Source organism: Polypterus senegalus, chromosome 1 (genome assembly GCF_016835505.1).
Source record: "Polypterus senegalus isolate Bchr_013 chromosome 1, ASM1683550v1, whole genome shotgun sequence".
NCBI lineage: Eukaryota > Metazoa > Chordata > Cladistia > Polypteriformes > Polypteridae > Polypterus > Polypterus senegalus.
The window spans coordinates 90,929,258-90,955,300 of NC_053154.1; the positions used below are offsets into that span (position 1 = coordinate 90,929,258).

Consider the following 26,043-nt stretch of genomic DNA (forward strand, 5'->3'; position numbering starts at 1 on the left):
CATCACACCATTACTCTATCACCAGCACTCTGTACCTTTGACACAAATCATCCATCCATCCATTTTCCAACCCGCTGAATCCAAACACCGGGTCACAGGGGTCTGCTGGAGCCAACCTCAGGCAACAAGGCAGGAACCAATCCTGGGCAGGGTGCCAACCCACCGCAGGACACACACAAACACACCAGGGCCAATTTAGAATCGCCAATCCACCTGACCTGCATGTCTTTGGACTGTGGGAGGAAACCGGAGCGCCCGGAGAAAACCCACTCAGACACGGAGAGAACATGCAAACTCCACACAGGGAGGACCTGGGAAGTGAACCTGGGTCTCCTAACTGCAAGGCAGCAGGGCTATCACTGCGCCACCGTGCTGCCCGACACAAATCAGGATGGGTTAATGGTTTTATGCTGTTTGAGGAATATTATGGCAGTATCATTTGCATCGCTTGAAAAAAGATCTGTATATAAACATAACCAATTGCACATATACTGTATATAGTACCCCACCTTACAATGCAACTTGGACAGTCAAGTGTATCTGGTATCAAACTAACACCTGCTAGTCACGCTAGGTATACACAATAAATGGATGGATACCTTAACACAATAGAGAAAACATTAAATCAATAAAATCCAAGAAAATTAATTATAGTAATTCCTCCTTATCTTCTGTGTATATTTCTTCCACCTTGGTATAATTATGATGTACTTTGTAAATAATGAGTTACGTTATATTTTTTGATTTAGACATTTTTGTGTGTATGACTTTGTTCCATAATTTAAAGTTAATTTGGACTATAAGATTCTTAAGAAAGGGACCAAGACAGTTCCAAACACATTGGACAGGGCAATTAATTGTTCTACAACAACAATATTTTCTCTTCCCTTTGAAAAAGACATGCGCTTTTGCCTCTGAAACCCTGAAGTGGAAGAGCTCTACAGGACACTTATTGGTATGAAGCATCCAGGTGTAGACATTCTCTTAGACTATTGTTTTCTGACATGACTGCCCCCCAAAACCAGGGTCCACAACAACTGTGGGTTTACTGAATGGGTTTATTGCTGATGCCCTTAGTATATTTCTGTATACTTTGACCTCAATTATGATTATCGGCATTTAGGGACATTTCAACCTGGGGCATGGGATATGTCAGTTGTCACAACTCTCTTGTACTGTATCCTTCATGTATTGTAATCATTACTTTGAGTAAGGTTAGATCTTTATTACTAGCATTATTTAATTGCATACTGGGATTAGTAATACGATAACTCTTGCAGATATTGATTTATATGAATTTGAATATGACTACTAGATGTGCAGTGGTATTCTGATTCCCATTTTCCCTTATTTATCTTGTAGTTATTAAGGAATTTTCTTTTGATTTTATTAATTTAATGTTTTCTATAGCCTGTCAAGGAGTCATCCTAGCTTTCCTTGGTGGTGTGTTCATAGCTTGACTACATGGTGTTAGCGCAATACGAAAGACATTTGATTGTCCAAGTTGTACTGTGGAAATGGGTACTACCATTTGCATGTCACAAAACACTGAAATTTCTCAGGCCATGCAACATTTTTTCCAAGTCTTACAGTTTTGGCTATCTTGTACCCAATGTAGATTTGACTTCCTGTTCATAACTGACAATGGTAGAACCTAATGAGATCTTTTTGTTGTTATATGCCATCTGCTTCAATGTTCAATGTGTTGTCCATTCAGTGATGCCCTTCTGCACAGAACATTTAAAGAGCTGTTATTTGAGTATTTGTAAACCTTCTGTTAGAGGCAACAATCAGTCTGCTCTCCTCTGGTCTCAATCATTAACAAAGTGTTTTTCATTCACAGTCCTGTTATTACACCATTTGGCATCACCCTTTTGTGTTTGGCATATCAGAACATTTTTGACCAGTAGACTTTATTTAATAAAAATTATAGTCCAATGAAACAATATTTAATTTATATAATTGTCTTCTAAAAGCTTATTACAACATTTACAAAAGCCAGTACTGAAAAATTCCAAATCATTTTCATATCTGTTACTCATATGTTTCATCATTTTTTATTTTAATATTTCTGACATCTTTATATCTGTCTCCATCTTTCACACTGGCTCACTAAAGGTCCCTAGCACTAAGTGGCACTAAGTGAAAAAATGAAGTGTGAATAAGGCTTTAGGGAGGAATATTCCTTGTCCCTGCCCCATCCAAAAAAAAAGTCCTTCATAAAACCACAGTTTTTAGGGAGTTTCACATTCATGAATTTAGAAACAGTTTTGGGACAGTACACACTTAAAAATAAAAATGCCAGAGTGGTTCTTGAGCGTGATGCCATAGGGGAACCAAAAAAAAATGTAAATGTAAATGAAGGTTCCAGAAAGATGCTTAGTTTATCTAGATCCATTCCAGACTCTGTGCAGAAAATTACCAAGAATAGATGATAACAGATTAATGAACTATCAATGGATCAATGGATCATGATGTTAAAAGGACATTGCTGCATACAATACCACAGGATAAGTTCAGGTTTTCTTAGTTTGTTATTTATTGTCCTGAAGAAATGCACCTTCTTTTTTAAGAGTGTAGATTTTGTGTGTTGTAAACATGCCCATAACTATTTTCTGTAATTGTTATGTTTCCAATAAATTGTGTTAAAGTGATTGTTTTTGTGTTACTCTCTGAAAGCACAGTCTAGCATGCTGCAGACCCTCAATACAGAACACTGAAGAAAATGTATTGCTTAGCATTTTCACATATAGAGGTACAAATGTCCACAAATCAGCATCTCATTTCTTCACAATAGACATTTTCTTTTGCATTATTGGGAAAAATATTTTTTCTCTTATAAGTTTTATTAGATTGATAAAATCTGCTTTTATTTTATATTATAAGTCCTAAGGACCTCAGATTTTGTATCAAAAAATTTGGTTCAAGCCAAATTTTATTTTATTTTGTTTCCTTCTAACTGTCCTGCTAACCTGTCTTCTTGACCATCTTCATTTCATTGATTTTGAGTTCCACTAAAGCCTTTTGTCTGTGATTTTTCTCAATCATAATGCTAACCCAGCCATTTTACATGACATTAAGGTGACGGCTGTTTTGAGTCTGTCAGGTCAGCCATCTCCCTGGCAGCTGATTCCATCCAGTCTCTGGTCTAGTGAGGAGGTCTCATAATTGTCTTGCTGGCCGTCAATGCAGTTGGCTGCTATTCTCTCTTTCTCACCCCATTTCTGTTCTGTGCAGCTTCCTCATCTCGGTCCTGTCTGCCAAGCAGCATTCTGAATGTTTATTTTACACATCCTCTTTTGGACACTCTGTTTTTCCTCTAGTTGTAATGAACACACCTAGTTGTAGCACCTAATTCTCCTGACATTGAATTCCGATTCTCCCTTTGTAAATAATAAATGAATGTTTGAAGGATTTACTGACTCTAATCCTTTATCTTGTTTGTGATGAATATTTTGTCATTTAGCTACAGTAAAAAAAGAGAAAAATCTGAGATTTGGCAGGCATAAAAGAAAAATTATTATCTGACTTTTTTATTTTTGTTTATTCAGCTGGAGTGTGACATTAGTACAATAAAGAAGTTGAAGAAACAAATAAGCCCTTTGCTGTAAAGTCACTTGTAAAGACATTTAAGAACTTTTATCTAGAACCACAAACAATCAGATTCTGACAGTGCTAGTGTTAAGTCAATAAGTGAACCAAATCAAGAGGAGGCCAATAATTATTTGGCAATTCCACATAAGCTAGACATAAACGGAGAACCGTGATTCAGAGATATTTTCAAGCTTGCAGCTAAGGACATTTAAACCAAATATTATTAAAAATGTGTAAAAGATTAAATGGATCAATTAGACCTGGAATAGTTGAGTATGTTACCTACCAACTAAAATATTTATTGAGCATATTCTCCCAATAAATGGGATTTTTCTTCTCTACAAAACAAAGATATACTTTTTATGACTCCAGATTGTTCCCATGGGTGTAAAAGGGTCCTGTGATGAATTGCCACCCCATCATCTTATGGCCAATATTGCTTGAAGGTCTCTGGCAGACCAAAACAATGATATTTACTGTTGTACTATTATACTTAATTCAGTCTAATACACAACACTAATGCTATTCTGATTTTGTTGATACAATTAGCAAGCAAAACATACATCTGTGCATGTGAAGTACTGTTTAGTACTCATTTAACTTAATGTAAGGCACATTATACACAATTTCAAAATCAGGCAAAAAGGCCATAAAGGATTATGCTGAGAAATAAAAAAAATGTTACTCCGCTATTCTATTAGACACCAAATTTTGTTTCAAAGAAAATGGACTTAAATAAAATTTCAGTCTAGAATAATTCTGTACAGTTTTAAACCAAGTCAGCCAATCAACTCTTTTACAATACTTTATCTGGAAAGTGCCTATAATCTTCTTACTATCCAAAAGTGAGATGAGTATTAAACGTCCACCTGAATCAACTGTGCATGTGGCTGGAGGGGGTCAGTCACACAAAGGCTTGCATTTCTGAATTCTTTATGCATTCATTCTTCATTCTCTGTGTCCTGTAGAATCCAGCTGTTTTCTATGCTGTCTTGTTCCATATTGGAAAATCAATTATGTACAGAAGAGCGTTCACATTGATTGGTGGTAGAAACAGTCCAACATTAGGCACAATAGTCGATTTTTTGCATGCTTTCACAGATTCTCCTGCCAGGGATGTCAAAACACAGTTGTAGAAAAACATGTTAGAACTTACTGGGATTGCAGAATTACTTCAACCCTACTTTTGAAACAGAATGCAACGAGAAGAAAGAGACCAAAACTGCTCAGGCCTGAACCTTCCTGAAGAGAACCTGAGATGATGGTATTTCTGAGAAGAGGTCATCACCTGTGATTTGTTGTTATAAGTGTGAAGAGCCTAGATACATCATCATCATCAACTGCCTCCACTTGGACAAACCTATGGATTGTGGATGGTGCAAAGGCAAACGTTATTGTGGACTGTTTTTTTCTGTTCACTTTCTTTCTTCCTGTACTGGTGTTGTGATTGTAAATAGGCAGAATGTAAGGGCATTTATTCACTACAGGCAGCTAGATTTCCATTGTTGCTTGCCAGAATATTGGTTCATAATAATACTTGAAAAAGCAGACATGTCTTACCTGTATAAATGGGGATTCATGTACAGTATGTATTCGTTGGCAAAATATGCTATTTCCTTTCATACAGAATGTAGACATTTGCCAGTGGTTGTGCATACTGCTTCCCAATATGCAATTATAGTTTAACAGCATTGGTCTAACAAAAAGTAGTAACAGACCAGCAATCCCTGACTGAGACAATCCTACTTCCTGGGTTAGGATCAACATACCCACTCATGTTATATGTGCATAAAGCTCTACCAAAGGGATAGTGGTTCAATGTGACAGAACCTCCTCAGCTTCCATTGTAGAGTTCATGTCTGAACTGGCAGATGTCCTTCCCTCATCTGATACATTTGATGACAGGACACGTATTAAATCTGTAGACTCAGCTTAAACAATTTCCCCATGTGTTGAAAAGAGAATAGTGGACGATTCCCCGAAGCACACCTAGAATGTGGTAATCTCCATAAATTATACATCTCTATCAAATTCAGGATGCTTGTGCAGCACTTCCGCTACACCAAGAAGTGCTGCAGGAAGGTCATCAGCGAGCACCTGGAGCACATCCGGGTGATTATAAAAGGGGCCGCCTTCCTAAACTCAGGGAGCTAGAGTCGGGAGCTGGACAAAGCTCCAGTGACAGGAGGAAGAAAGGCGGCCTACGGACATTGGGAGAGGCCCGTGTTGGGAGTATTTGGTGCTGGAAGCACTGTGTGTTGTGTGGACTTTATTATAGCAATAAATGTGTGTTTTGTACTTGTGCTGGTGTCTGTCTGATGGTATTTGGACCAGCTCTAATAATGGCATCCCAGATGGGACTGTCTGCCTCTTCCAAGGCAGGGACCCATCGAAAAAATTATTTTGTGAGTGGTCCAGAAACTCAGGCCACTGCACCCGATTGGTCTCCGCTGATGGAGGCGCAGTGCTGCAGGAGACTGGGTGCCAGACTCAACTGGGACGCCTGGAAGGACCGGGAGGCGGTTTATATGTACCCCAGGCCACGAGGGGACAACTGCCCTGGATGATGAGGGGACCACGGGGACCGAGCCAGAAGGCTCAAACCTATAGAGGCCCATGGCCACAGCCAGGGGGCGCCCCGAGTGTCATAATAATAATAAGTTTAATTTATGTAGCGCCTTTCATACACTCAAGGACACTTTACAATTCAATACAAGACAGTATAAATTACATACATGAAGAAGAATAATACTCATTGAGGAGATGTATTTTTAACAGATGTTTGAAATTATTAATAGATTTTTCTATTCGAAGGCTGAGAGGGAGAGAATTCCAAATTTTAGGGGCTATCACTGTGAAAGCTCTCCCACCCATAGTTACTAACCTGTATTTAGGTACGGTGAGTAACTTAGCGTTCAATGATCGTAATGCATGGGCAGGATTGTAAGGAGACAGCAGCTCAGACAGATAAGGGGCTAAACCATAAAGGGCTTTAAAAGTGAGAAGGATAATTTTATATTTGATTCTTGAAGAAACTGGTAACCAATGTAACTCATAGAGGACAGGAGTGATGTGAGCAGATTTTTAGTGTGTGTAAGTAAACAAGCAGCAGAATTCTAAAGATATTGTAATCTGTTGATATATTTAGTCGGGAGGCCATAAAACAAAGCATTGCAATAGTCCAGACGGGTAGTGACGAAAGCTTGAATGAGTGACTCAGTATCTTTCACACTGAGGAATGAATGCAGATGAGCAATGTTGTGAAGATGAAAAAAGGCTGTCTGTACTATTGAGCTGATGTGTGATTGAAAAGTAAGAAGCTGATCAAAGATGACACCCAAATTACGGACTGATGCTGAGGGTTGAACCAGGATCCCTGTCAATTTTTAGCCCACAAAGGGTAGAGAGGACAGATTTGGTGCCAACCAATAAGATTTCTGTTTTATCAAGATTGAGTTGTAAAAAATGATCTGTCATCCAATGATTGATGTCCCGAATGCAGTCAGTAAGTGCAACAGGTGAAGATATTGCAGTAACATCCATGCTTACATAAAGTTGCGTGTTATCGGCATAGCAGTGGAAGCTCAGACTATACCGACGAATAATCTCCCCTAATGGGAGCATATAGACTGAGAACTGACCCTTAAGGGATACCTTGTGTGAATAAAGTAGTGGCAGATATGGATTCCCTAATGAAGGCGTAATACTAGATAGCTAGATAGATAGATAGATAGATAGATAGATAGATAGATAGATAGATAGATAGATACTTTATTAATCCCAAGAGAAAATTTACATAATCCAGCAGCAGTATACTGATATAAAAAAATATATATATATATTAGATTAAATAGAAATAAAAATTCATGTAAAAGCAGACAATAACTTTGAGTAATGTTAGCATTTACTCCCCCGGGTGGAATTGAAGAGTCGCATAGTGTGGGGGAGGAACGATCTGCTCAGTCTGTCATTGAACCTGCTCCTCTATCTGGAGATGACACTGTTCAGTGGATGCAGTTGATTCTTCATGATTGACAGGAGTTTGTTTAATGCCCGTCGCTCTGCCACAGATGTTAAACTGTCCAACTTTACTCCTACATAAATAAATGGAAGATTAGAAATAGGGTGGTAAACTTTTAGCTGTAAGGGATCTGAGCCAGGTTTTTTTAGAACAGGGGTTATAGCAGCAGTTTTTAAATCACTTGGAACAAGACAGGTACGGAAACTACAGTTGATAAAGTGAGAAATGGGGGCAGAAAGTTTGTCAATGCAAGCCTTAATCCGTAAAGTAGGTGCAGGATCTAGGTTGCAGGTACAGTAGATTGATTTAATTTAGATATTACTTCAGCAATATAAGGTGGTGTAGTAGGGTTAAATTTAGATAAATAAACTGTAGATTTAGAAGTATGATTAGTTGACAGAGATGAGGAATGATTAGTAGGGAAACTTTGATATATGGTCATCATTTTTGACTGAAAATAGTCCAAAAATAGGTTGCAGTGCTCAGCAGAGAAATATGGATTTTTACCAGCAGGTTGACAAAGTCTGTTAACTGTATTGAAAAGAGATCTAGGGTGACAAGTACCAAAGTCAATAAGAGTGGAATAGTACTTTGTGCGTGCAGCAGATAAGGCACATCTGTATTCCTTCAGGTGTCCAGTATAAACCAGGGCATGAACAGCCAGACCAGTCTTCTTCCAGAGCCTTTCCAAGCGGCGACCAGATTGTTTCATGGTATGCAATTCTGCTGTAAACCATGGAGATGACCGGGTAGTAGGAATATTCAAGGATTTAATAGGTGCATAATGATCCAAAATTTGTGACAATGTGGAATTATATAGAGATAATATCTGTATAGGGCAAGACAACCCAGAAACATCATGGAGACAGGAAGCACCAACAGACATAGAGAAGGATAACTGATCAATGTTCTTATATTACGCTAGGTTATTTTTGATTTTAGACTTATTTTAGGGAGGGAATAAGTGAAGCTAAATTCAATCAGCTTGTGATTGGAGATACCAATAACAGTACCGGATGTACAGACATTCTGCAGACCAGTGGAACATACAAGATTCAGAATATGGCCCTTAGCATGGCTTGAAAAACCAACATGCTGCACAAAACTGAAACAATCCAGTACTGAATGTAGCTCGCAAGCTATTGGACAGTCAGAATCCACATGAATATTAAGGTCACCAAGTAAAATAACAGCAGCAGACATGCCACAGACAAGAGTGAGTATTTCATAAAGTTCAGAGAAAAAGTCCATCTGAGGCTTAGAAGATCTGTAGATTAATATAATGTGCAGCGAAGCCTTTCCAGTGATTTTAACAACCAGGTATTCAAAAGACGTAATGTTGTGAAAATCAATAGTGGTTGCTTTAATACAATCACGCTGGAGCCCGGGAAACCTGCACTTCTGCCACACCTGGGCAGGTAGAGGAAGAAGCTTCCAGGTTGCTCATGTGGCACTTCCACCACACCAGGAAGTGCCGCTGGAAGGTCATCAGCGAGCACCTGGAGCACATTCGGGAGATTATAAAAGGGGCCGCCTTCCTACAATCAGGGAGCTGGAGGTGGACGAAGTTCCAGTGACAGGAGGAAGAAAGGCGGCCTGTGTTGGGAGTGTTTAATGCTGGAAGTACTGTGTGTTGTGTGGACTTTATTATAGCAATAAACATGTGTTTTATTAAGTTCTGGTGTTTGTTGGATGGTGTTCGGACCAGTTCTCACATCCTAAATCCACATCAGCATGAGATATATGAGTGGTAAACGCTAACTTAATGGGTGGATAGTTGGGTCCTGATAAAAAAATTGAGTGTATTAAACTATGCTTTTACTGGCCAGGAATTTATGAGGAGGTAAGACGCTGTTGCACCTCATGGTTAATTAAGGCAAATACTGTAGCATGGCACCAAAAAGCCCACTGCTGCTTTTGCCTATAAGTGATATTTTTTTTGAATGCATTGGTATAGATATCGTGGGACCCCTCAAACTCTCCACCTGGGGTCAAAAGTACATTCTAGTGACTGGGTATTACAGTATGTGACTCGATATTCAGAATCCATTCCATTTAATTTGGCTAAAACTAAAACTACTGGCTGGAAACTATTAGGGGTGTTTGCGTGAGTTCGGATCCATAAAGAGATCCTTATGTATCATGGTCCAAAATATTTAAAAAACTTGCACCTCTCATTTGAATAAAACATATTAAGACATCTGTTTATAACCTTCAGATGGTTTGGTTGAAGGATTTAATCAGTCATTAAAATAAGTTTGTTATAAAAGACAGACTGGATTGGGAGCAACTTATCCCGTTTATGCTTTTTGGTTATTGTGAGGCACCAAAAGTCTCCATAAGCTTTTGACATTCTGGATTTAGTCGAGGAGACATGGGAAAAACTAGATTACCAATGTGTCAACATTTTGGAAAATATCATGCAGTTTGCGTAATCATTTCAAAACTTGTTTAAACCCATTTAGAAGAAGCCCAGTTGATGCAAACCTGATTATATGAATTTCAGCTGGGAAAACATGTCCTTGTATTCATTTCTGTTATATTTTTTTGCTATTGCAGTTTATTTTATTTTTTTAGCAAGGGGACTGACTGGACTGAATGTTAAGATACCACTGGTACGCAGTATACTTGATGGCAGCATTTAGCAGAGACTTTTGTCAGAACCATCTCTGTGTACTTCAAGAAAGCGCTGGAATTAGTCCAAGTGTTGGAAATGGCCGTACAGCACACGCACAACAGACAAGGGGCTGCATTTCCTTTTGGTGCTGTAAAAATATATATATAGATGACAATTTAAATAGAATAAGTGGCATTTTCTCTATTTATGTTTTACTCACCTAGAGATTTTTCCTTGTAAATATGAAAGATGTAAATGCTGTAGATGTTGTTCCACACTCGTGCGTCACACCTTCAGAGCTCTTAGCATCTTTGTTTCCAAACTGTGAAAATAAAGCACACTGCATTCAAAATCAAAAGAATTCCCAGAACCTATGACAATAAATACTGTATACTCTGAATACTTGAAATAACATTAAAGCATCAAAGAATGTAGTGAAGTACAGGATAATGGAAAAAAGCAATGGCAAATAGTGAAGTTTGATGAATGCTACAAATAAAGGTGTGTAATAATGGATGAAAAGAATGCTTCACTATTGAAGAGTCACTCATGAAAAATAGAGATTTAAACAGGATTATGGAACAGAAATATAAAGTCAGGGCAAATAAATGTAATATTGGAAAACTCAAAGCTCTGGAAGGAGAGTTTACACCCTTTGCCATATGAGCTCTTTAAAGCACACACCAGTGCCTGTGTTAGTATATCAAAGACATTGATACCTGTTGCTTAAGCCAAATGATAAGTTACCAAGCTTAATCTACTGTTGTTCTTCCACAGAAATAAACTGGCAGGCAATAAAGGCTAGTAGATACATGAGAGGAAATCTTTACCTTATGACAAGTAGGGGTCAAAGCCAGGATTCAAATTACCATGTAATAAAACCAAATATGCAAAACAAAATGAAAATCTTGAATTCATTAGCCAAGAATCTATCATACAAGAAAGCGGCGTTGCAAAAGTTTTTAAAGTTATTCTCAAATTTGGACAATGACTACTCATATGTGGTGCTAGCCTAGATAGCATTATGACAAAAAGGAGCATGTGGGCACCTTTTAAAAAATGAGATGTCAACACAATAAATTATGATGGTAAATAATGAAAATGAAACTAATTTCTACATGTTTCATAATCAGGTAATAAAAAATAATACAGTAAATCCCAAAGAAAAATGTATTAAATCTACAATAAATTAAAGAAAATAGGCTAATGTAACCAATACACTCTCACCCATATCTATGTAGTAACACATTCAACTTATTTGCAGTTCAAAATGAGTCATATTTTGTATTCTTTGTATGAAATGCTATATATTCTGTGTATACAGTGTATCCAGAAAGTATTCACAGCACATCACTTTTTCCACATTTTGTTATGTTACTGCCTTATTCCAAAATGGATTAAATTCATTTTTTCCTCAGAATTCTACACACAACACCACATAATGACAATGTGAAAAACAGTTTGCTTGAGGTTTTTAAAAATTTAGTAAAAATAACATGTACATAAGTACAGCCTTTGCTCAATACTTTGTTGATGCATCTTTAACAGCAATTACAGCCTCAAGTCTTTTTGAATATGATGCCACAAGCTTGGCACACCTATCCTTGGCCAGTTTCACCCATTCCTCTTTGCAGCACCTCTCAGCCTCCATCAGGTTGGATGGGAAGCGTCTGTGCACAGCCATTTGAAGATCTCTCCAGCAATGTTCAATCGGATTCAAGTCTGGGCTCTGGCTGAGCCACTCAAGGACATCCACAGAGTTGTCCTTAAGCCACTCCTTTGATATCTTGGCTGTGTGCTTAGGGTCGTTGTCCTGCTGAAAGATGAACCGTCGCCCCAGTCTGAGTCAAGAGCGCTCTAGAGCAGGTTTTCATCCAGGGTGTCTCTCTACATTGCTGCAGTCATCTTTCCCTTTATCCTGACTAGTCTCCCAGGAACTGCAACTGAAAAACATCCCCACAGCATGATACTGCCACCACCATGCTTCACTGTAGGGATGGTATTGGCCTGGTGATGAGCGGTGCTTGGTTTCCTCCAAATGTGACGCCTAGCATTCACACCAAAGAGTTCAATCTTTGTCTCATCAGACCAGAGAATTTTGTTTCTCATGGTCTGAGAGTCCTTCAGGTGCCTTTTGGCAAACTCTAGGCAGGCTGCCACATGCCTTTTACTAAGGAGTGGCTTCCATCTAGCCACTCTACCATACAGGCCTGATTCGTGGATTGCTGCAGAGATGGTTGTCCTTCTGGAAGGTTCTCCTCTCTCCACAGAAGACCTCTGGAGCTCTGACAGAGTGACCATCGGGTTCTTGGTCACCTCCCTGACTAAGGCCCTTATCCCCCAATCACTCAGTTTAGATGGCCAGCCAGCTCTAGGAAGAGTCCTGGTGGTTTCAAACTTCTTCCACTTACGGATGATGGAGGCAACTGTGCTCATTGGGACCTTCAAAGCAGCAGAAATTTTTCTGTAACCTTCCCCAGATTTGTGCCTCGAGACAATCCTGTCTCAGAGGTCTACAGACAATTCCTTTGACTTCATGCTTGGTTTGTGCTCTGACATGAACTGTCTACTGTGGGACCTTATATAGACAGGTGTGTGCCTTTCCAAATCATGTCCATTCAACTGAATTTACCACAGGTGGACTCCAATTAAGCTGCAAAAACATCTCAAGGAAGATCAGGGGAAACAGGATGCACCTGAGCTCAATTTTGAGCTTCATGGCAAAGGCTGTGAATACTTATGTACATGTGCTTTCTCAATTTTTTTTATTTTTAATAAATTTGCCAAAATCTCAAGTAAACTTTTTTCACGTTGTCATTATGGGGTTTTTTGTGCAGAATTATGAGGAAAAAAATGAATTTAATCCATTTTAGAATAAGGTTGTAAGAACAAAATGTGGAAAAAATGATGCGATGTGAATACTTTCCAGATGCACTGTACAGTAGATTCACTTTCTGCATGTTTGTGTTGCAGATCTAATTTTAAATAAATAAATTTGCCATTTTTGCCCATCAATCTGCACTCTGCAACCAATAATAACAAAGTGAAAGCAAGTTTTCAGAAAGTTTTGCCAAATTTATTCAAAATCAAAATCTGAAATCTCTCATTTATGTAAGTTTTCAGATCTTTTGCTGTGGTACTTCAAATTCTGGTCACATGCTTCCTGTGTTAAATACAACTTATAAATAAAAATGTACATAACATAAATAAGTTGCTACTTTCATCATCAGCAACACTAATTTCCAAAAAGACATACAGAAGCACATATAATAGTGTAGCCCTAATTGTAAGGTTATATACAGAATATAAAATAAAAATTTTAATAATTGTAAATTTTATAAAAAATATAAATACAAAAAATAATCCTACAAACTTCTAAAACTGACATGTTAATGATATGCAGTTGGTGCCGATTTGCAGATGAGTTTAAAGGAGGTCTTACTAAACTTTAAATGATGTGTGAACTCATAAATCAGGGAAGGGCAAAGTCAGTCCTGGAGGGCCACAGTGGCTGCAGGTTTTTGTTTCCACCCTATTGCTTAATAAGAAGCACTTATTGCTCAGGTAACATTTCTGCTTCATTTTAGTTGTCTCGTTTGTTAAGATTTTAAACCCTTATTGCTTATTTAAGTCTTAAACAGCTGTAGTCTTGGTTTTTAATCGCTCCTTATTAGCAATATGATGCAAATGGCAAAAGAAACAAGCAGTTATCCATTTAGCTTGTTTCCATTTGCACCTGTGTGTATTTATCGTGCACTATTGGGTTTAATTAAATACATGGAAGAAAAGTGAAGAGAAAAAAGTGAAGGACTGAGAATTACTCATCCGTTTTACACTCCACAGTATTTGATGATATCCTTAGAATGGAAAAAAAAAATCTAGGATATGAGAATGACTTAAAATGGCAGAGTTAAAGTACTAACAAGCCATGAAATGTAATTATTGGCAAGGATTATTTTCTAATTAAGCAACTGGGTATAAAGTACCCAGTGATACAGTTCACACTTAATGGCAGACTGAAATCTTCTAAACATATTTTGAACTTTGCATGTGATAAATCCTTCCAAATAAATGCGAATAAAGTGGTGTTTGTGAACCAGCTTCCTACACATTGGTTTTCTAAATAATTGTCAGCAGTATACCATCACAGAGATAACTGGAGACTCTTGGAGAGAGTCTAACATTTTCTAGCTTCCAGATACAGAGACACACCTTGTGACATCTTTCTCGAATCTCATCAATAAGACATGAAATCTATCTCACATCTGTTTGCCTAATGACAATGACCACAGAAGACAATAGTGACTAAAAATATTAGTCAAGTAAATTACACTGGAAAAGAGCCTGACATATTAGTGAGACTGTGCAAACATCAGTCTAGTTAGGAAAATTAAATAGGAAAGTGGAGTGTTACTGAAATCTGTTGAATAAGTAAACCGGTTTTGCTGCTTTACAAGTTAAATATTACTGGCATGGGTAGGGGGGGCGTTGGTAACCTGTTAATAAAACAAAATGCATTTCCTAACCCACCCCTCCACATACAATTCCTGATTCCGCCCAGTGTTCCCCTGGGATATAAGCTGAAATCAGAGTTGGGGTGAGACTATTGCCACAAGCACCTGTGAAGCAACCCAATCAGGGGCAGATGGAGCCTGGTGGGATGGCACCCTTGTGGGTGCTTGTTTGGATGGCAACTCTTTGCTATGGCTCTCTGCAAAATGGTAGGCACTATTTGTTACAATCTAACTTTGGACTTCATGTTTATGTCTCTAGCTAATAGGAAATGCTGTCATCAAAATCTTAGTATAACTGTTCTGCCTGTCTGCATACTTGAGACTAAAAATTTAGTTATTTTTTGACCCATGTGATGTCAGTGTAGCTGGACAGGGAATCTCAAGCAAATTGTGATGTCTGTGTAACAACTAATTAATGGAGATATTACGTAAAGTCTATAGACACTAGAGCATTGGGATAAGGAGGTCTCAGTTTATGCATGTCACATTCATCTTTCTGTCCAGAATTGTCTGTTTGTCTTTATGCTTGTTGTAAATAAGGTTACATCTTTCTGTTCATGTGTGGTCTCTCACTGAGAGGCTGAATTTTCATTTGCCAATGCATTCTATGTTGTTCCTCTCTCTGTATGTGCTTCTTTTCTTCATGTTATTTTAATGGAGCATCTATCTCATATTCCACCTACTGCATCTTATGATGTAGTCCTGTGTAGCTTATAAAACCATTTACACCTTGGAGGTAACACCAACTCTAGTTGTCGTGTATCAATTGTAAATCTTTCTAAATTGTCGTTTACTATTAGTGTGTTAATAAATGATCAGTTAGTGTGCTGTTCCTTATACACATTTCATAGAATCCTGAGAGTCTTCTTCTGGGTTGGCTTGATTTTTTGATGTGAATCCAACATGAGTGTTGAAAGGAAGAGGGAACTAGAGCTGCTATGATTAATTGTAGCCACATGTGTCATCCACCAATGAATTCACTACATGAAAAAGCTTCTTCTGTGATGGTTCAAAGGATGAATACCCAGAAGATATTGGTGTAATGTAAGCAACAAAAAGGCAGGCTTTAGGACAAGGAAGAATGGATTGGCATTTGTGTGTAATTCTTCACTTTCATACTTTGTTGATAAGAGATGTTTGCAGTTGAAGAAATGATATATTAATTAATGTCTATTGGTCCAGTGTCTGCCTTATATATCTACCATACATATTTGGACTGGCACTCTGGCAAATTGGTTAGTGATCCTGCCACAAGATATTTGAAATCATGAACGGTTTACTATCTAAGAGAGTCATTCTCCTTGTGTCCATTGAGTTTTCTATCCATATTAGAAAGACATTCATCCTAGGCTAAGTGGTGAACCTCAACTGACATGTTCCTTTGTTTGGGAGCATGTGTGTCCCATGATGGACCAGTTAATTGAGATATACTGTCATCATTTTTATGGTTCAGCCACGGTAATTGCACTGGCTTGTGTTTTTTCTCCATATAATATTTTTGCTCCTTCCATGTTTCTTTGTTTCTGTTTTTGTTTTCTTTCATATCAAATGTTTATCTTTGATTATGTTTTCTTTAATTATTCAATTTATGTATTGTGTTTCTGTGTGTAATATTATGTTCTCCTGCTATCTGTTTATAGTCGGTCAGAGGAGATGAAATTCAGGAGTGGTGCATTGTTGTAAATGAGTTATATGCATGTAGTTTTACTTGTTAGTTTGCTGATTTTGCTTTTTTTAAATTAATTGTGCCATAGTTTCTGGATTCTGCATACAGATGTATACTAGGAATTGTTTGCTGTGGATTGCCCTTTTAGGCAACTCTCTATTTTGCTCTTTTTGAGTTTTTCTTGTTTCTTTTATATTTTTTTCTTAATTTAAAACTCATCTATTTGGTTTATCTCTTCAAGCCAAATATTTTTATGATTTCTTTTCCTTTGGCAGACCCTAAAGATATTTCAGAACAGTTAAGGGCATTTTGAACTTTAAAATATCAGTTTACCCAATACATATTCTTATTATAAGGATGTGTAGGATCACCCCTGGATATTGGTTCAGGCCTTACACTTCATGCTGCCAGCTGGGATAGCTTCCAGGCATCTGCTGCTCTAGATTTGATTAAGCAGGCTCCAAATGGATCTAACTAATAACTTAGATTTGTTATGCTTTCTGCTGTATTCTGTCTGTCTGCACTATTCCTCTTTATATTATACATGCATGATTCCCTTTCATGGATCCCTTATACCACTGCTCTAATCATGCCATATCTCTGTCATCTATCCATTCTTGTCTGTTCATTCTTCAGCTTATTGTGAGACGTTGATATCTCTACCTGAGACAGACTCCGATATCGATGCTCACATTATACTTGACTGAATTTCTAAAATTCTTTGTGTGTACCTTATATTTTTCTCTACTTAAGTAATGATACATTTTTCCACTTTTCTTTTCAGTGCGCAGGAAGTTAGGAAATAGATGAATACACAAAAACAAAAGAGAATGAGAATTGTGTAGCTTTGAAATCATACAGTATGCTTGCAGTTAATCAATTAATGAAGGATTCCCATTTATGATTATCTTTCCTTTAATGGTACCATGATGCATGGAGTTCTTGCACTTCAGTCAGCCACAAGTAGTAATTAATTATCCATCTGTCCACAGTGTCACATGCAGTATGAGGATAATCATATGTGAAAGTCTCAAAAAAAAATTTCAAAAAGGCAAATTAAGTGTCTTTCCCATTTACATAATAGACACAATTATAGGGTGGTGTTACAGTGATATGATTTGATTTCCATCTATTCTACTTACTGTTTGGTGTTCACACATATCACTCGTGTCCAGTTTCCTTCTACAACCTAATGACATGCTTGTTAGATTAATCAGGTTTGTTAACACTGTCCGACAACGGGTGACTTTGAGTTTGTGCTTCAATGCACCCATTGGTGGACTGGTGACCAGGCCAGGTTTGCTTCAGGCTTTTGATAGATATTGGCTTCTCTCAGTCTGTAATAAAACAGTGGAAGGACAGATCTTTATTAACTTAATTTGATGATAAAAAGACATGGAAAAGTACACCACTGATGATGTGTGTGTGGTAATACTACTTAAGATAATGCAGTTCACTTCTAATGAAACACCTCTCCTTAATAAACTACATTTTCAGCTGGTATATATCAAGACCACTCAACCCAGAAAATGGAGGCTGGCAAAAATTGCAGAATTGATTGAACCTGTTTATACTGTATACTGTATATTAAATCAAAACCATTTGTTTTGTGAACCTTCTTATTTTAATTCAGGCTCAAATGAGTTTTAGCTAATCCTGACCACACTGAGTGCAAGGCAAGAACCATCCTATTTCTACCCAACATTCTTCTGTGCACATCCACACCAGACCAATTTATCAATCAACCCAACACACGTTGTATTTGGGCAAGAACCCAGAAAAGCCCAGACAGCCAAAACCTCACACAGACTGAGACCACCCTGGACTTTGGAGCTGTGAGGCACCAGTGTTGACCACTGAGTATTTAAGTGGCTGAACTGTTCTTATTTTCATTTCAGAGCTCAGGGTAACAACTGCCAACATTAATCTACTGGAGTTTTGCTAAACTTACTATCTGCTAAAGTGATTTCAGAATATAGAATTGTACTCTGTTTCCTTCATGTGCCTGTTAATTTTCTGTATAATCAACAGATGGGTGCAACTAATAAGTAGTACAGAGGTGCTGTCCACTTACTCTCACTTCCTACAGAGTCAAAGTGCAGACTATGCTGCAGTTAAGGGAGCGTCAAAACACCAACAAGACAGTGAGAGTGTGAACTGCTGTTGTGAGTTCAAGTAGACTGAGTGCTAACTTGGGAAACCAAAAAGTCAGTGGATCTTAGTTGCAACAGAAACCAGCTTTTGTATACTTGTGTCAAGTTTTGGATGTTGTCTTCACCCGATTTTTTGACACCCATTGCACACTTCAAACCAACCTGGAAAGGGGTCTCTCCCTTAATTGCCTTTCCAAAGCTTTCTTCCATTTTTTTCTCTACAAGGTACTTTTTGTGTAGTTTTTCTTGTCCTCTAATGGAGTCAAGGCTGGGGACTGTCAAAAATCAGGGCCTGCTAAAGCCCATTGACTCATTCCCTGTGTAATGTTATGCTTTGCAGGAAATAAATTGTTGTTGTTATTATTTTGTCTCACACCACATGTGTGCATTTAATAAAAATGAGGTACACAGTGGAAAAGCAATGCAGTTTATAAATTGCCAAGGGTAAAATATCATATGTTAGCACCACATGTTCTAAAAGCAGCTACTTTACTCATTAGTGCATTTAAAAAGCACAGGGCTTAGCTTTCATATAAACTGAACAAATCCTCATTCATTGTGGCTTCTAATATTTCTTTTAATGTCCCCAGTGTTACCTTTGCCTGGTGAAACTGATGGACAGAAAATCAACATTATTCCAGGAATGACAATACCTATTAAAATTGGTAAGAAGACTTCACAACTTCATTTCAAACTATATTAGTGTCATTGAAGAGCATATATGGTGTAAATTCTTTATATTGTTACCAATGAAAGTGAGTAATATTACATTAGAATTCAGGAATGTATTTTAGGAACACCACTGTTACACTGTTTGGCTTTCATGGCTGCAACATTTCAGTCCCTTAAGTGTAGTGGTGGTATCCTGTATTACTGTTCGGTTTTGTGTGTTTGGTCAGGTATATATCAAACAGATCAATATGCACACTGTACATTTAAAAATAAGGCAGGGATTTTAAAGTTAAGTTAGTTGGGGCTTTTTGTTATAGGCTCATAGAGATTTAGTCCTCTCAATAAGAACTGACATTTGCCAAGTTCACTTTTCAGATTTTCTAATAAGGAATGTTGGAATGTGTTCAATAATTCATATATGAAATATAATATTAAGGAAACCGGAACATCTTTTTATGCAACCTTTGAACACCTACAGAGTAATTTCTACAGATATTGAAACACATTATTTATGGCTTGTCACAAAAAAGTTTGAAAAAGTTTTAAAGCTTTCTGTCCCAGAACTGTTAATGCTCAGGTTTAAAAAAAAAATCACCTAACAAATACATAAATCTTCTCATACCAGTTAAGAAAGCAAATAGGCAAACACCCCAGGAGTAAGTGCTGACAGGTGTCTTAAGTGGTTGTATCCAAATATCACAAATAAAAGGGATTTTCTGTACTATTACAATGCACACAGATTTTTTTTTTTCTTTCCATGCTTCATTAAGATATACTAAATATCAACCTTGCGTATCCTACCTAGAATCTGTAGAGCAAATGAAAAAGAAAAAATTGTTTTGGAAAAAAGAAAAAACAAGCATTACATATTTAGTCTATTATCAGTGTGTGATTTTCTTTTTTCATATGCACATGTGTTTTACAGGCTTGTACTGTAGGTGTTTGGTCTGTCCCTAAATTCTTATTTCACCATAGCTGTCAGCCCTGCTCACAACGGCCGTGTGTGCAGCACATGGGGGAACTATCACTTCAAGACCTTTGATGGAGATGTTTTCCAGCTTCTTACCCAGTGCAACTACATCTTAGCCTCCCACTGCAAAAGCATTTATGAAGACTTCAACATCCAGGTCAGGAGGAGTGTAGTGGACGGCATCCCAGTCATCAGTAAGATTACCATGAAGCTGGATGGCACTGTGGTGCAGTTCTCCAAGAGCGGAGTCTTAATCAACGGCCAAGAGTAAGAGGCAACATGACATCTAACTACAGAGATGATCTTACAAATGTTATTATTATAATGATAACTGTTATTATACAATGTTAAGTAGCTTAAAGTATTTTGATTGGCAACCAACTTGTTAAAAAATTAAAGCAAAAGTGTATCATCATTACTGTTTTTATCTTCAGCTATAGTAATTGTTAAATACAGTGTTCATATTTCAATTAATACTACATCATTCCATTTTAAGGAAATCAGTTGCCTTGCAGGGCATTTCAACAGTTTGCTGTAAGTTTGCATAAAATAATACACATTAAGTACATTAATGTCCCTAATTTATTTATTTTGATATAATATGTTAACAAAGCTACCAAGTAGTGTGGTAGAGGTAGACAGTAAGACGTTAGGGATTTTCAAAACTCGACTTGATGTTTTTTTGGAAGAAATAAGTGGACAGGACTGGCGAGCTTTGTTAGGCTGAATGGCCTGTTCTCGTCTAGAGTGTTCTAATATTCTAATAATGTCTGTAATTGGAATATTTTTCAATGCATTGCAACACTCATTCAATAGTAATAAATATTAATTGATTAAATGTATACAGAACTTTTCTAACCTACTCAAAACACTTTATATAGACATTGGGGAAACACCTTAACCACAACCAATGTGGAGCATCCTCCTGGATGATACAATGCCAGCCATTTTTACACAAGTACAGTACATACATCACACTTGAGCTATTATGTGGTGAAGGGGTGAGAGAGAGAGAGAGAAAGAGAGTTAGTCAATAAGGGACAGATGATGATTAGGGGCCCAGAAAGACTAGGCTATGGTGGACAGTTTATTCAGGAAATCATCATCACATTTTTGACAGATGCCCAGGGATCTTTTATGACCATGGAGAATCAGGAACCTGGTTTTACGTCTCATCTGAAGGACAGTGCTATTTTTACAGAACAGTTTATCAGTCACTGCACTGGGGCATTAGTATCCACACACAGATGATGGATTAGCACCCCCTGATGAACTCACTGACACCTCTTTCAGCAGCAACCTAAGGCTTTCCTAGATGGTCTCTCATCCAAGTACTGGTCAACCCAATACATGCTTACCTGTAGGGGTATTACCTGTTCTGAAGTGCAGGTGGTATGGCTGCTGGAATCTATTTAGATCCATGTATTTTCTGAATCATCTCATTCTAATTCAGGGAGTTTTATCCCAACAACATTAGGTGCAGGGCAGGAGTCACGCTTAACAGGGTGCCATTCTTTAATCCAACAGTGTTATGCACATACCCACACCATGCCAATTTGACAATCAACCCAACACACATTGTCTTTGGGAAAGTACCCTGAAAAACACACAGAGGTACAAGGAGACTATGCAAACTTCACATGGAGAGAAAGCATCCTGGACTCTGTATGTGTGAGACAGTAGTGCTGACCACTGAGTGTTTAAGTGGCTAGGTTGTTCTAGTTTTACTTCCTGAACTCAAGGTAAGGACCGCCAAAATCACATTGTTAGTGTTTACTTTTTTAGAAGGCCTTTAATATTCATTCAGAATGTAGAATTGGATTCTGTCTCTTTGATGTGACTGTTACAAGTATTAACTGCTTGTAAAATCAATTATCAAGTAGTATATACGAGCTGGACATTCATTGTCACTTCCTTCAGAGTCTGTTAAGCACAAAGCAGCTGCAGTTAAGAAACAACAAAATACTAATAAGGTAGTGGCAGCATGAACTGCTGTTGCTGGCTCACCTGGGAAGTAAAAAGTCAGTGGATCTTAGTTACAGCTTTCTTAGTTCACTTAATTGCAATGCTCATTAGGACATCTTGATTCCAATGAAAAACCAGAGTGCCCAAGCTAAGACCATGTAGAGACATGGACAATGTGTAAACCTCATACCCTTATATTCAAGTAGGATGTAATATGTGTCCTATAGCACAGATGTTTTAAGAAGATGGTGGAGATCAAAGTAGGTCTTTTTTGTGGGAAAAGCAAACATATAATCATTGTTGCATGCTAAGGCCATTACATAGAGATTTCTTAAATCTTTCACTGTAATTGTTTAAGGACATAAACTAAAGTTGTAGTCAAACCAAACCTAGAATCAAAGCCAAAATTTTTTTAATGTATTATTGTGAATTGCCCAAATTCTGTTCTCTTGGGAAGTCTTTCTTTCAACATATAAACTTTAGATGCAGTGAGGTGCTCACTACCGTCTAGTGTGCCATGGGTAATATAACACATGTATCAGAGGCCCAGCATCATAGTCAAAGCCAGGAGATTGAGACAATCTAAGCATCAAAACAGAAAGAAGTGAAAAATCAGTCTTTGAACATGGCTGAAGTTAGATTATCGAAAAAAAAATCAAACAATAAATATTCTTTATAAGAGCACAAAGTAAGGTTTGTTATCCACAACCTAGAAGAGAACACAATTAATTTTAACCTCATCGCTGCAATTACATGGGGGTCATGACCCCTGGTGACAGGAAGAACTACCTGAACAACGGAATACAACGTGGTGGCCAGAACCAAAACAAAACCCAAAATATATAGCAAGCAGCAACCATAGAAAATCAAATGCCATAAATGGGGATACGATGATGTTACTATATTACTGATAATGATAACTAATAGAAATAAAAATTGGTAACACATCAAAACAATAAATTAATTAACAACAAATTCCACACACAGACAGCGACCAAGCTGAGATTTATGCCCAGGAGTTGTAAGGCAGTGACAACTGGGCTGTAATGTCTTCATAAATTATAAAAAGTAGTTACTATTTTAAATTTGTGTTATCGAAGCTGTGAGTCCATACCAAGGAGAATTAAATTTACGATTTATATTCAATTTATTTATTTTTTACTTAAGGAGCTCTTTACTTTTAAGTCCAAGGTTATAAATGTGACTGTTTTTGTTTGTTTTGGCACTTATTTGATTTTTTTTTGCTTTTGCTATTTACTTTTAGTCTTTGGAGAGTGATAGCATCACATCATCATTTTGTGGTGACGTTTTCTGCTCATATATTTAGTTTTAATGTAAATAGTCACCATATGGTTTACTGAACTTGACCACCATTGCTAGTCACATCTTCTATACCTAACAATACAGTACATAACATTACTTTGTAGACACTTCGAAAGATGGCAGCACCTGTCTCCTGATGTCCACGTTTTTGGATTAAAATTTTTAAAAACTCATTCTTTTAATGGTTAGTTTAAGGTTTAGTTAGTGACAGGATATAGGCTAGGGACTTAACTTTGTTTTTGACAAATGTTTAAGCTTTTGGCAATAAATCTTAAGTGTTTTCTGGTACTGAGTCCATTTCAAGTATGATTTTTGCTTACCCCATCTCACCTTCAGTCTGTCATTGGCTCTTTAACCATTACTGTTTTTTTGTCAGAAACAATTGTGGTCAGCATGCTAAACACTATTAGGTGTAGAAATCACAAAGCACCATGAAATATGTGTGTATGTGCACAGCATATAGACACATAAACTCAAATGTATTTAATACTTTGACAGGATGTTCATAGCTATTACAACCTTAGCTTCAAATATTTTGAATGGTGAGACAGTGTGTATATTTATTATTTCTGTAATTTGCTTTGGTTACATATTGTCTGATGTTTGTCTTTTCCAGGAATCCCCTTCCCTATAGCAGCTCTGGAGTGTTTGTTGAGAAGAGTAATTCTTACATTAAAGTCACAGCCAAACTTGGCCTCATGGCAATGTGGAATGAAGAGGATGCATTATTGGTAGGAAACTCAAATATATCTGCTTTTCCAAAAAGCACATCTGTTTCAGCATTTTATTTTATGTTTTTAAACCAATTCCTTCAAAAATGATTGATAATAAACCATCAGATTATAAGATGTTTAGATGATTGACCTAAAAATGCCAATAATTCCATAACCTGTGACTACCTATTTTCTCACAGTTGGAGATAGAAGAGAAGTATGCAAACCAGACCTGTGGACTGTGTGGGGACTTTAATGGTGTCCAGATTTATGATGAATTTATTAAGAATGGTATGTCTAGGACAGTCTTTAGAAATACCAACTGAGAAATATACAACTGCTTTTATAATAAAGCAAAGAGCCATCCTTAACTGACATCTATTTTGCTTTCTTCTAGGTGTACAAATAAATTCTGACGACTTTGGCAGCTTTTGGAAAATGGATGACCCAATGGAAACTTGCATAGACAGCACTCCTCAGACTGAGCAACAGTGTCCTGATCAGGTGAAGTTTCCCTTCTTCTTACTAATAAAAACTGTATGGTGAAAAATTTTGGATTATCTACTATATACTAAATTCTGTGGAGTCAAGAGTTATGAAACTTTTCGTGATTAATAATTTGCCATTATACATAGCAAACCACAAAGAACTGTAAAAACCACTGTCTTGTAAATTTGTAGTTTTAGTGTGAAATCACAATTATTCTACTGGAAAGCCAGCCACCCAGATGATTAGAACTTTCCACAGGGAAAATGATCTGAAGTCAAGACCATCACTTATTTAAACTCTCTGCCAAAAACCTCCTGACTAAACTAATCCACAAATACATTTGGAATAAGGTGTGTTTGTGGTAGCAGAGTAGCTATTATTATGTGTAACATTCACCTTATGCTTTGAGACTAATAACATTATGAAACTATTACATTTTGTAATATCTGCATACTGTAAATGCAAATATTTAGATATTCCTAAAGACTGGCTGCCAAATGAAAAGTATGTTTTGTATCTAAGATCATCGTGTGTGAAATAAACTAATCAATGCTAATCACAGATTTCTTTTTTATTCGTGCAGAAGCAATTATGTAGTCAGATTCTCAGCTTACCTGCTCTGAACTCGTGCAGGGATTTGGTTCCCATGGATGCATTCATTGACTCTTGTAACATGGATTTGTGTTACTGTAACAAGTCCACCAGCTCCTTCTGTCTGTGCAGCACCATTTCTGAATATTCACGTCAGTGTGTTCACGCTGGTGGGACACCCCAGGTTTGGAGATCTGAGCAATTCTGCTGTAAGTCTACTTAGATTTATGTCACCACTACACTATCCATTTTAATATGTCATCGTCCTTCAGAACTATAGAGTTGAATTTCCACGACAGCTTTTACAGAACAATTATTCAGTTTTGTGGAGTAGCGTAAAGTTCCTTTTTATTATCATCATGATGTGATTGCTTGTATTAATCTAAACCTAAAACATTTCCACATTGCTTCTTCCCAACTTTATTTCCTTTTTGAACTGGATATAAAGGAACATGACAGGCTATGCTACACTCATATTAAAAACACTTCAATGTTATAAACCCTCTCTACATGTTTTCTCCAGATAAGGACTGCCCATTTAATATGAAGTATCAGGAGTGTGGCAACCCCTGTGCTGACACCTGTACAAATCCGAGCAGAAGTAGCACATGTGAACAACACTGCACTGATGGATGCTTCTGTCCCCCAGGTAATAACTGCAATCCTTGAAACTTGTTCTGAAGTAGACAAGAATTTTTTGTCATTTAATTTATAATTTGGTTAAATAAAGCAAAAGTTCACTTTCGCATATCCAA

General features: G+C 37.3%; 1 protein-coding gene and 1 long non-coding RNA gene across 9 annotated transcripts in view; one reads left to right on the forward strand and one right to left on the reverse strand.

The window, feature by feature from the left end:
- LOC120529411 overlaps positions 1–26,043 on the reverse strand; it is a 124,025-nt gene that overhangs the window by 37,978 nt on the left and 60,004 nt on the right. For 3 of the 8 annotated variants that reach the window (XR_005633733.1, XR_005633730.1, XR_005633731.1), the window contains 3 exons: positions 17,555–17,749; positions 10,453–10,554; positions 3,526–4,701 (listed from right to left, as the gene is read on the reverse strand). This is a non-coding gene — a long non-coding RNA (uncharacterized LOC120529411). Of the gene's footprint in view, positions 1–3,525; positions 4,702–7,644; positions 7,689–10,452; positions 10,555–17,554; positions 17,750–26,043 lie in introns of those variants that run through there. The other 5 variants (XR_005633737.1, XR_005633732.1, XR_005633736.1 and 2 more) reach the window with 3 other exon arrangements.
- LOC120529406 (mucin-5AC-like) overlaps positions 14,863–26,043 on the forward strand; it is a 68,913-nt gene continuing 57,732 nt past the window's right edge. Inside the window, exons 1-8 of the mRNA XM_039753180.1 lie at positions 14,863–14,953; positions 19,156–19,230; positions 20,213–20,474; positions 24,112–24,226; positions 24,409–24,499; positions 24,606–24,712; positions 25,281–25,497; positions 25,812–25,937. Coding sequence (XP_039609114.1) covers positions 14,878–14,953; positions 19,156–19,230; positions 20,213–20,474; positions 24,112–24,226; positions 24,409–24,499; positions 24,606–24,712; positions 25,281–25,497; positions 25,812–25,937 — 1,069 coding nt within the window. The 5' untranslated portion in view covers positions 14,863–14,877. The remainder of the gene's footprint in view (positions 14,954–19,155; positions 19,231–20,212; positions 20,475–24,111; positions 24,227–24,408; positions 24,500–24,605; positions 24,713–25,280; positions 25,498–25,811; positions 25,938–26,043) is intronic.